The 12,400-nt window shown below is 33.1% G+C and overlaps 1 protein-coding gene across 1 annotated transcript in view; it reads left to right on the top strand.

Annotated features, from left to right (window-relative positions):
* Positions 1-12,400, top strand: part of AGPS (alkylglycerone phosphate synthase) — a 137,399-nt gene that overhangs the window by 62,798 nt on the left and 62,201 nt on the right. The window contains exons 9-10 of the mRNA XM_067741444.1: positions 463-588; positions 3,105-3,213. Coding sequence (XP_067597545.1) covers positions 463-588; positions 3,105-3,213 — 235 coding nt within the window. The remainder of the gene's footprint in view (positions 1-462; positions 589-3,104; positions 3,214-12,400) is intronic.

The raw sequence follows: 12,400 nt of genomic DNA, 5'->3' as shown, positions 1-12,400 counted from the left end.
AGAATTAAGTACAGGCAATTTGCTCAGATTTTCTGCAGGCCTGCTGCAGATTATATTAGGGTAGGGAGCATAAGAGATTTAAGTGCTTTATTTACTGAAAGTGTTTAGATGAAGTTGGCAATTATTTAAGCATAATCTGATCTCCATAAGTAAATTGTCTCTTTGTGGAAAAAAAAAAAGGAGGGAGGGTAGTTGGCTTTAAAATAAAAGAATGTAAGGAGTAAGATTGGCTGGTGAACCTGTGGAAAATGCAACTGTCTTTTGGCCCATATTTTTCCACTAGGCAAAAGCTTAAAAATATTTTTAGACTAGTGTGATAAAAGTATTTCTTTTTCTATATAGGTTTTAATGAGTCCAAATGGCAACGACATGGAAATTTTAATGTGGAAAGAGTTAATGTGTTGAGTGCTGTGTTAAACGGGGCCATTTTCACTGGTAAAATATTACATTTTTGTTTTTCAGCTTAAAGAAAGTGGTTATTGTACAGGTCATGAACCAGATTCCCTGGAATTCAGCACTGTGGGAGGATGGGTATCTACTCGGGCATCAGGCATGAAGAAGAATATCTATGGCAATATTGAGGACTTGGTAAATTTTTTTCTATTTATTATATAATAATTAATTAGTCTATGGAGATTATTATAAAGTTGTTAAGCCTTTAAAAATTGAGTTGGAGAGTTCCCCACAAAAGTATACCCTTTTTGATTATAGTAACGTTGACTATGTGTAATACAAACAGTTAAAAGGTACAACTGTGATCATTATTTAAGAGTGCTTCTTTTTGAGTAACTGATATTTAAGTTTTGTAGATGTCTCAGTATCTGACTTATAAATGTATCTAAATATTAGTTTGCAAGCCTTGGAGCCTTGGTCTTCAACTCTACCACTATTTTAGTCTATTTACTTAGGTGATCTTGTCATTACTACTGTTTTGCCTTATGAGATTTTATATTTATTTTTCTGAAAAAAATTTTCTGTATAGAATTAAAGAGCCCAATTAAAAATGTTCTAGTTAATGTAATGTTTTATGTGCACATCATTTTGTTTTAGCTGATCTGGTGTCATTGCTCTTGAGAGTTAGTTAGGCATCCTGGCTAGGAATTAGGTATCATTTGTTCCATATGTAACTTTTCCAGTGATTAATTGTGTGACCTTGTGCAAATTGGTTTACCTTTCTAAACTTCAATTTCCTACTATATAAAATAGAATAATGTTATTTGTTGCATAGAATTATTATAAGGAATAAAGGACATAAAATGAAAACTCTTAGCGGAATCACTGGTATGTAATAGGTACTTCATACATGTTAGTTCCCTTTATCATCAATATTTTGATAACAATTTAAAAGAATAGTTTATAAGACTATTAAAGTGGTATTCCTAACATTATTCCTAGAGCTATTTAGGTTTGTTTTTCAAATCTAGCGTTTCAACATTTTCATCAATGTCTTCATTGATAGAAATATCAAATTGTTGATGAAATATATTTTTTTTATAGTTAACACCCAACAATTTAAGACTTTAAGTGTCTATATTATGAACACTTTTTAAATGTTTGCATTATCTTTTTTTTAATTGAAGATATTTTAGAAATCACATTTTTCTTTTTGCAATTAAGATAACATAGATTCAGTTTCAGAAAAGAGAATTTGATCCTTTTACTATTGGATTATTAAAAGCTTTATCAGAGTTAAGCATATTTGATAGACTACCACATTTAGTACTGCTAAAGCATGTAATTTATTTTAATCCTTTTGGGGGTTATTTAAGGGCCACAGATTATAAGTATACATTTTAATGTACTTATTTGCATGTTTATATCTAGTCTTTAATATAAAAAAGCATCATACTGTGTTTAATCTGCTCTTTAAACTGTTATCAATCTATTAACATGTCAATGAGCATAGGTTTGCACCATTATTTTTAAAAAATGCAGATAATTCTCTTTTATTGATAATTTGTGATTTAGTAATTCCCTATTAAAGAATATTTAAATTATTTTTATTTCAAAATTATAGAAATAGATAAAGGGAAAAATATCTTCTGTAGTAATTTTTTAGCATACTTCTTTGATCATTTTCTTTGGGTAAGTTCCTAGCTTGGATTGTTGGGTCAAGCATGTTTTTAGGTCCTTGGACCCTTACAGCCAAATTGCTCTATAAAAATTTTGTGCCAGTTGACATTCTTACTAGCACTGTGAGAATCTTTATTTTACTGGACCTTTTATTTATATTTTTTTCCTAAAATTTTATATTTATTTGTTAGTGAATATAATCTTTTAAAATGTCCTCATTAGCAATTTTTATCTTTTTATTTTGCGAATTCTTTATTTATGTCCTCTGCTCATTTCCTTCAACAATAGACTATTTTTATTTATCTGTCAAAAAATTATTCTGAAAATATGTTGGGTTTTTAACCTAACCATTTCTGAGTCGGATCTGAGGAATTTTTTTGATTGACCCTCTCCCTACAATGTACTTAATTTCTCACATGTGTGAGACATATCTCACAGATATCTTTCTTCTTCTTTCTAACTCAGTCACCACATCTCTCTCTTCATCCCAATTTTGATGTGATCAAAATTAATACTTCGTTCTTTTCACTCTTTTCTACTGAGTGGGCAAAGTAGATAAGTTGAAGGTGGGGATAAGGCAAGAATAATTTTTTTCTTAGAATTCTAAGCATCTAGAATAGTGCCTAACATGAATAATAGTGCTTCATAAATATTGTTAAATAAATGAAAGAATGAACCTATTAAAATGTGATCATTGCATATTTTTTCCATCCTTTAGTTCTTTACCACATGGACAGCCCTAGACTAGCTTTGGTTTAAAGAAATGTGTTTTTCAGTTTTTAAGATGATGAATATACCTAGGCCAATAACAATCTTAGAATAATTTTTCCCTGTTTTAAAGTTACATACAATTTATTTTTAGTCTAAGAACTACTAAAAGATATTAGAATTCTGAAGGGAATCACCATTTATCACTTAAACCAATATTTTAAAAATAGTGTTTTATATAAATATATATGGGTGTGTGTATCCACACACACAACATTCACTGACAGATATCTAGAATTTACATCATGCATTGTATTAAACAGGTGGTTCATATAAAAATGGTAACACCTAGAGGTATAATAGAAAAAAGCTGTCAAGGACCTCGAATGTCAACAGGCCCTGATATCCATCACTTCATCATGGGATCTGAAGGTAAATATAACTGCAAACATATTATGAAAAAATACAGGTTAGTGATTCAGTTTTGTGAAAATCTGTGATATTGTGATATCAGATTTTTGAAAGAAAGACATGTTTTATATATTTAATTTTTTTTTAAGTTTTATGACTTCAATTTAGTACTTCATAAAGTTTTTATTATAAGAACATCTTATTAAACTTTCTCTTGAATTTTGCTTTTTTATGTTTTTAGAGCCAGCTTAGTCCTTTTGGTGTTATTTTGTTTTTCTTTTAGAGTTTTTAATCAATTTCAGGAAGAGTAGCTGTTAGGGTTTAAAATGGTTTGCTTTTACATTTATTGGTAGGGTATTTTCTAATCTCTGAATTATCAGGAGGAAAGGACTAATAAAGTATTATCTTATTGCCTTGTCTTTCTATAATTATATCTTTTGTTATTTGCTAGTTGGTTTTTGAAGAAGTGGAATTTAAAATTCTGTTGATTCACATATCTTTGAAAACTTACATTGGTCTTTTATTTTTTCACTACTTGAGTCATCTCCTTTGCTTGGTTACTTAATGCTGGGTAGATTAGAATGTAGTTCTTCATCTTATGCAAAACATTTAATTTCTGTACCTATGAGGGGGAAAAAAACACTAACCTTCCTTCTAGTTTGCAAACTAACTATTATGTAGGCACTGTGAATTTTATGGATAAGGTGAAGGTGGGCATATTTTTCAATTCTTAGCATGGTAGAGAGGGATAGTTATCCCTTAAATTCAGAGAAATGAAAGTGTTTCCAAGTTACCAGAGGAACTCACTACTAAGTCAGAAGGTGGTGCAATCTGTCAAAAGATTTTCAAAACATCTAGCTATATTCATGGATAAAAGTGCATTTATGATAAACTAGGATGTTAGGGCATAAATTCTAACTTTTGATGGTAACATCAAGGAAAAAATAAATTATGTGTCTTAGTGATGTACTAGAGGTCAACTTTTAAATTGATGACCAGTGGTATAGCTTAGATATTTTTCATGATAATTAGTGACAAACCTCTGTCAAGGTGTTTCACCAATTTACTCTCATTCCTTTTCTGATCAGTGTACTCTTCTGTGGAAAAACAGAACTACACTTTTAATGAGAAAAATAAAATATTAAATTCCTTTAAAATAATATAGTTCTCTAAAAAATATTATTTTGGAACTTCTTGTATTAATGCATCATCCAAGAGTTAACTGAAAGAATATAACTTTTTCCAGTCAAATGTCAAATTGAATAACAAATAGGTATTAAAACTGATAATTATTAATTTTACTATTGGTATATACATAGTTGGAGTCAACTCTGTAAATTATCTTTTCAAGTAGCTACATCAAACATTTTTTTTCTCCCATCAGTTAACGTTTAAAAAATTCTGGTTGCTAGGTACTGTGGTGGCACACCCAAGGACACAGGTAATAACTGACCATTAAAATTGAATAAGATAAATTCTATGATAGAAGTAAATGAAGGAGAAATACAGACAAAAGTCATGTTGATGGGTGCTTAGGAAGACTTCCGCAGAGGGGTTGTGCCTAAAGAGGTCCTTCAAGGATGATAATGAGAAAATAATTCTAGGCAGAGTTGAGAGAATAAGGTGGGGAGGGAGTTGCCCTACACAGAGAACTAACTGCATGTGAACAGGCTTAAAAGTGAGAAAGAGCTGTGTCTGCCTCGTGAAGGTGCCAGTTTTTCAGTGTGACTGGAACTTAAGATTTAATTGTAGAGTGGAGTTGACAGCAGGTCAGGGTGTGGAGTAGTAAGTGTTACAGGATGGCTGGAGAGATAATTTGGTCTTTTATCCCTTTTATAATAGTTTGAACTTTATCCAAAAGACTGGACTACCTCCTTCAATAGTAAATTTTTGTACGAATTTAAGGAAGGCAAACTCATTGTCATAATAAAGTAAGCAAAGAAATACAGTTTATTAGAAACATATACAAGGGTAAGTTACTATATTTAAATGAGATTTTATTATAAATATCCATGCAAAATGCCATACTGATTTAAGAGCATGAACCTTGAAATCTTTCAGATCTGGATTTCAATCCTGGTTTTACCACTTATATTTCTGTGACTGTGTAAATTAGGTAGTTCTCTATGCCCTATGTCCTCAGCTGTAAAATGGGGATAATAAAAGTATCTATATTCAAAAGCTTTTCGAGAGGGTCAAACGAAATTATGCTAAACAGTTTATAAGCGCGTAGTAAGTACTCAACAAATGTTAAACTGTTGTGGCTGTTTATTATTTTGGCATCAGTGATCTTTATAAGTATATTTATGGTCCCTAATCCCCATTTCTGTATGTATGTGGATATAGAGTAATCTTAATATAGTCCAGGAGACAGCATGACTGAGAGAGTAAATTTATGTGAAATCATATTCTTTTATAATATGTATTTTCTCTGCTGTTTTGAACTATCTAAATAATAACCTCCTGCCTTAAATATGAATCATAAACTTTTCCTTGAGCTTTAGAAAGTACTTTCTTTTGCTATAGTTAAATCATTTGATGACAACCTTGAAAGCATCACCATTATAAAAAAACCTATTTTCCCCATCCTGCTAAGTTCCACATGTGGTTAGCCAAGTTAAGTTTAATGTTTTTATCTTGTTTTGTGTTATGAATTTTTCATAATGATTATTTTGACAAGCAGGTTCCTCCCGTTTTAGATGTTATAGTATCATGATGAATTAATGAAAACTGTAATAAATAAAGCATTTGAAATGTTTTATATTCTTTTCCTATATGTGGAATTTGCTAGTAACTTATAATGATTTGCTCTTTTATTTGATAAATGGCTAAAAGTATGGTTTTTTTTTTTAAACTCGTTACCCACCCTTGTTTTAGCCTTTGCTCTAAAATGAAATAGATGAAAAGCTTACTATCAGTCCTTCTGTGTAGTTTTACTTCATCTTTTGGTTAAATAAAGCTCATCCTTTAGTAGATTCCTCAGGAAAGACATATTCGTATATCCCATGAGTTCTGGAATGTTCTAAACTACTTTTCTATGACCTTGATACCTGCAGGACAGCTTGAGTGGCTTTAATATTCAGGGGTCACACTTTTTTCCCTTGTTTTTTGAAAATACTATTCCACTGTTGCTTTGGTTTTATATGTTGTTTTAAAGAAATCTAATGCCAATTCTCTTGACTTTTTGCCTGGAGGCAGTGAGGATTTTTTTTCTTTATCATTAAAGTTTACTTTTACAACTGAGAGTTGATTGTTGTGGGTCATTTTGCTCTGGTCAGTGGACCCTTTCTCTGTGTATATGCTGGTCTTCTTTTATTTCTGTAAAGTTTTTCTTTGGATTGTAGAGTTAAATATTAGGGTTTTAGATTCCGTTCCCCCTGCTGTTTTGATTTTTCTTCTTCAGGGACACAAGTTATACATTTGTCTGACTTTCTTTGCATATTTTCCATTTCATCCATGATTTCTCTTTTTTTCTCAACTTCTGTATTTTATTTTAATTTTCTTGGTTATTTTCTGGCTTTTCTTCAATGCCCTGTATTAAGTTTTCATTTGAATCTATTCTCTCTTCTCCTTTGGATACCTTGTAACCCAGCCTTCATTTTTTTTATGTTTTGTTGTTCTATTTCTTCCCTGAGTTTGGTCATCGTTTATTTCATTTTATCTTGTTTTTTGTCCATTTATGTTTTTAGTGTTTATGTTTCTAATTCAGCTATTTTTTCGTATCCCCAAATGCTTGTTTGACAGTGTTTAATTGAGTTTGAAATGCTGTGTTTACAGTTTTCTTCAGGATCATGGTTGGTTTTGTGGGGGATACTTTTCATCAGCAGAAAAGCTATTATTTCCATTTTCTGATGTTTTGCAGTAGTTTTGTATGGATTTGGTCTGCTTTTTTCTGTTCCTGTTATTACTTGGAAAGGGTTCCTAGTTTGAGAGTGTTCTGTTCTGTCACTTCTACCCTCTTTTGTGCTATTTGCTTTATAGATGGTGGTGTTTTTGGTGGGAGAAGCCATGACATGTCCTGTTTCTCTTTCATTTCTATCAGATCTTTAATTTTCCTCCTAATTTTATTCTTTCCCTCCACTGCCTTGTCTCCAAGGAGTACCACACTCCTCTAATTTGTTGCTTCTTTGAAGATACTTCCCTTACTTCTCCAAGGGTGTCATTTCTGGTTACTTCCATTTTCAAACCCCTCCTCATAGCCAGGGTTATGGATTACCAAGTCTTATACAGTATTTGGAGTTTATTGTTGCACTTTTGCTTTCTGGGGTTGATTTTGTCTCTGCTTACTTTAAGTCCTCTGCTACCCTCTACTCTTTCTTAGGGAGCCTTCTAAACCCCCCGCCCCCTTACTCACTTTCTGCCCTTATAAGCTTGTAGCAGCTGGAAGGCTGTAGAAGGTCTGTTGGAGTTTTTTCTTTTTATCTCTACTTATGGGTAATTAGAAAGTCATAGTGTTTTCTTGTCTCCTTTTAATACTAAAGTGTATGTCCTGTGTGGTTTTATTTGTTTTCCTTGTTGATTTTCATGTTTGGGGGGAGGAGGGTAGAGGGAGAGAGAAGATTCAGAATCAAATGATTACCTTTCTTCTCAGTCCTGAGGTCACCTGAACGTATATTTTCAAATTATGAAAGATTTTATTTACGTCAAGCAAATACTTGCATTTTGTATTAGCTAGTAGTTGAAGCTTTCAGTTTTCTTAAGAGCACTATATTTGAAATTATAAAACAGAAAATTCTAAAATTTCCAGTAACATATTTTTATTGAAACAGAAAGTGAATGACATATGAGCCTCTATGATGTCACATTGCCATGGAGTTGTTTACAAACAATTATATAAAGTGGATATAAAATATTGGTATAATGTGCATATAATCAAGTGATAAGTAATCTAAGTAGTTTTATATCACTCCACTGACATAAAATTCTCAGAGCAAAAGAATCAATAAATATAATAAAGCCCAACAGAAGTGAGCCTTTCAATGAAGTGAATTTAGATGTAAACATTTATGATTGGATTAATTTGAATATAAGTCTGGATGGAAGAACTGCCTAGTGCCAGACTGCATTTGAGACTTGGATGGAGTTTTCTTTTACAGTGGGGACCCCCCCCAACCCCTAACCCCTGCTGCAGAACTCATAGCTGGATAGTTGCACAGACTAGCCTTGGTCATTTCATTAACCTTGCAACAATGCAAAGCCTCATTTTACTAATTTTTATTTTTTAACCTTACTTATAGTGTTATGGTGGGTTTTACCACTTTAGAATGCATGCTATACGTATGAGGCAATATGGGTGTACAGAAATTTAAGGCGTGGTCACTTCTTACTAGTACCTTAGAATTTGGGTGTAGACTTAGAATTTTAAGGAAAATTTGCCAATGTTTTATACATATATATATATATATATATTTTTTTTTTGCGGTGTGCGGGCCTCTCACTGTTGTGGCCTCTCCCGCTGCAGAGCACAGGCTCCGGACGCGCAGGCTCAGCGGCCATGGCTCACGGGCCCAGCCGCTCCGCGGCATGTGGGATCCTCCCAGACCGGGGCACGAACCCGTGTCCCCCGCATCGGCAGGCGGACTCCCAACCACTGCGCCACCAGGGAAGCCCTATACATATATATTTTTAAATAAACTTTTTGAGTAAGTAATTACATGTACAAAGTTAAAATATGTACATACATGTACAAAATTCAAAAGGTACAAAAGATGTATAGGAAAAAATCTGCCTTCTATCCCTGTCTTTTAGGCATCTTCCTTGCCCAGAGTAAACACTATTGCTATTTATAAGCGTATATGTATGTGTTTTTAAAAACAGAAATGGGAGTTTACTACTCTTTGATTTATACTTAATTTTATAATGCTCACTTCAAATCATCACATTTAGAACCACTTCATTCTTTTTGGCAGCTACCTGATATTCCATTGGTATGTACTCTGTTCTATTTAAGCAGACCCTCATTGATTGGCTTTTAAATGGTTTCTGATTTTTTCTTTGGATTATATTTAGGTTATATTATATGCAGTAATTTATAGAAATATTTTCAAATGGCTTTATTTCTGAGATGTAAATAAATATTTCACAAAAAGTCAGGAACTTGGAGTTTAATTTTATTTATTATTTTATTTTTTTTAAAGATTCTTTTTTTTTAAATTTTTTTCAAACTTTACTTATTTATTTTTGGCTGCATTGGTTCTTCCTTGCTGCGCGTGGGCTTTCTCTAGTTACGGTGAGTGGGGGCTACTCTTCGTTGTGGTGCGCGGGCTTCTCCTTGCGGTGGCTTCTCTTGTGGTAGAGCATGGGTTCTAGGCACACAGGCTTCAGTAGTTGTGGCACATGGGCTCAGTAGTTGTGGCTTGTGGGCTCTAAAGCACAGGCTCAGTATTTGGGGCACGCGGGCTTAGTTGCTCCGTGACATGTGGTATCTTCCCGGACCAGGGCTCGAACCCTTGTCCGCTGCCTTGGCAGGCAGATTCTTAACCACTGAGCCACCAGGGAAGTCCCTGGAGTTTAATTTTAAATAGAGAAATTTTCCTGTCTAAAAGCAAGGTTTATACTAACCTTCTTTTCACAGTTTTCCTGCTTGAGTTTATTTATTTATTTACTTTTTTATTGGAGAAAAATTGCTTTACAATGTTGTATTAGTTTCTGCTGTACAATGAAGTGAATCAGCTATATGTATACATATATCCCCTTCCTCTTGGACCTCCCTCCCACTCCCAACCCCCAACTTTCTTTTCCTTAATGAATTTCCACCTGGTGACTTTTGAGTTTGAACAAGTATTTATTAAAGTTTTCTGCAGTCTGCGGAGAGATTAGAATAAATAGAAAAGATGATTCATGCCTTTAGGAGCTATGCCTGACAAATTTCAGTTTGTTTGTAGAAACAACTTTCAGCATGAGGTGTTAATTCTAAGACTACCAGGAACTTTGAAAAATGTTGAAAAGAGTAGAAAAAATTACAAATAAGCTTAGGGATGGCGTCAGTATAGTGGCAGAAGAATTAGCAACTTTAAAAATTAAAGTGATACTACTTGTCTTGGTAAGAAAGAATAGGTGTAATAGATAATTCTGTGTTGGTGGCTGAGAAGGCAGCATAGTCTGTCAGCCTTATGCCTCTTTCTGGCAAAGGTTTAGAGTTCGTTTAGACTTTCTGTAGCCTAAGATACCTGTTTCTAAAAATACCCCTATTTCTAAAATGTATGGCTCATAGCTCATTGTTTAAGAAGATAACTCTGAAGTTTCCTTTGTTTTATTGAGATATAATTTACATACCATAAAATTCACCTGTTTAAAATGTATCCCTTAGAAAGGATAGTTCCTAGGGTTATTGTTTGAGATTTTTTGTGAGCTTAGGAGGGGTCCTCCCCACTGTTCCCTGCTACCCTAGTTTTATTGAGCAATAATTGACATACATCCCTGTATAAGTTTAAGGTGTACAGCATGATGGTTTGATTTACATATATTGTGAAATGATGACCACAATAGATTAGTTAACATCCATCATCTCATATAGATACAATAAAAAAAAATGAAAAAAAATTTCTTCTTGTGATGAGAACTCTGAGGATCTACTCTCTTAACAACTTTCTTGTGTATCATACAGCAGCGTTAACGGTAGTCATCATGTTGTACATTACATCCCTGATACTTATTTATCTTATAACTGAAAGTTTGTACCTTTTGACCACCTTCCTCCCCCTACCCTCTGCCTTTGGTAACCACAAATCTGATGTCTTTTTCTGTGAGTTTGGTGTATTTTTATTGTTTGTTTATTTTTATTAGCTTCCACATAAAAGTGAAATAATACTTGTCTTCCTCTATCTGACTTATTTAACTTACATAATGCCTTCAAGGTCTATCCATGTTGTCACAAATGGTGGGATTTCCTCATTTTTTATGCCTGAATAATACTGCATTGTATATATATACCACAACTTCTTTATCCATTCATTCATCGATGAACACTTTGGCTATTGTAAATAATGCTGCTATGAACATGGGGGGGGTGCAAATATCTTTTTGAGTTAGTGTTTTTGTTTCTTTCAGATATATTCCCAGAAGTGGAATTGCTGGATCATATGGTAGTTGGATCATATGGTAGTTCATGTTTAATTTTTTTAGGAACCTTCATACTATTTTCCATAGTGGCTGCACCGATTTATAATCCTACCAACAGTGCACAAGTGTTCCCTTTTCTCCATATCCATGCCAGTGTTTGTTATTTCTTATCTTTTTGATAATGGCCATTCTGGAAGGTGTGAGGTGATATCTCTTTGTGGTTTCAATTTGCTTTCCCCTAGTGATGTTGAACATCTTTCCATGTACCTGTTGGCCATTTGTATTTCTTCTTTGGAAAAATGTCTATTCAGGTCCTTTGCCTGTTTTTTTAATTGAATTATTTGTTTTTTGCTGTTGAGTTGTATGAGTTCTTTATATATTTTAGATATTAACTTCTTATCAGATACATAGTTTGCATATATTTTTTCCAATTCTGTAGGTTGTCTTTTTACTTTGTTTATGGTTTCTTTTGCTGTGCAGAAAGAATCTTTTCAGTTTGATGTAGTCCCACTTATTTGTTTTTTATTTTGTTGCTTGTGCTTTAGGTGTGATTTCCAAAAAATCATTACCAATACATATTTCAGGGAGCTTTTCCCCTATGTTTTCTTCTGGGAGCTTCATGGTTTCAGATCTTACATACAAGCCTTTAAACATTTGAGTTAATTTTTTTGAGTGGTGTAAGATAGGGGTCAGGTTTCATTCTTTTACATGTCAATGTCCAGTTTTCCCAGCACCATTTATTAAAGAGACTGTGTTTTCTCCTTTGAGTACTATCAGCTCCTTTGTCAAATATTATATGACTGTATACGCTTGGGTTTATTTCTGGGCTCTTAATTCTGTTCCATTGATCTGTTTGTTTTTATTCCAGTACCATACTCTTTACTATAGCTTTAGAGTATAGCTTGAAATCAGTAAGTGTGATGCCTCCTGCTATGTTCTTCTTTCTCAGAATTTCTTTGGCTATTTGGAGTCTTTTGTGGTTCCATATAAGTTTTAGGAGTGTTTTTTTGTTTGTTTGTTTTTCTGTAAAAAATGCCATTGGAATCTTGATGGGAATTGCATTGAGTCTGTAGATGTCTTTTGGTAGTACTGACATTTTAACAATACTAATTTTTTCAACCCATGAATGAACACAGGACACCTTTCC

This window comes from Pseudorca crassidens, chromosome 6 (assembly GCF_039906515.1).
Source record: "Pseudorca crassidens isolate mPseCra1 chromosome 6, mPseCra1.hap1, whole genome shotgun sequence".
Classification (NCBI taxonomy): Eukaryota; Metazoa; Chordata; class Mammalia; order Artiodactyla; family Delphinidae; genus Pseudorca; species Pseudorca crassidens.
The sequence above is the reverse complement of the archived record's forward strand: the minus strand, read 5'-3'. Positions and strand labels throughout refer to the sequence as shown.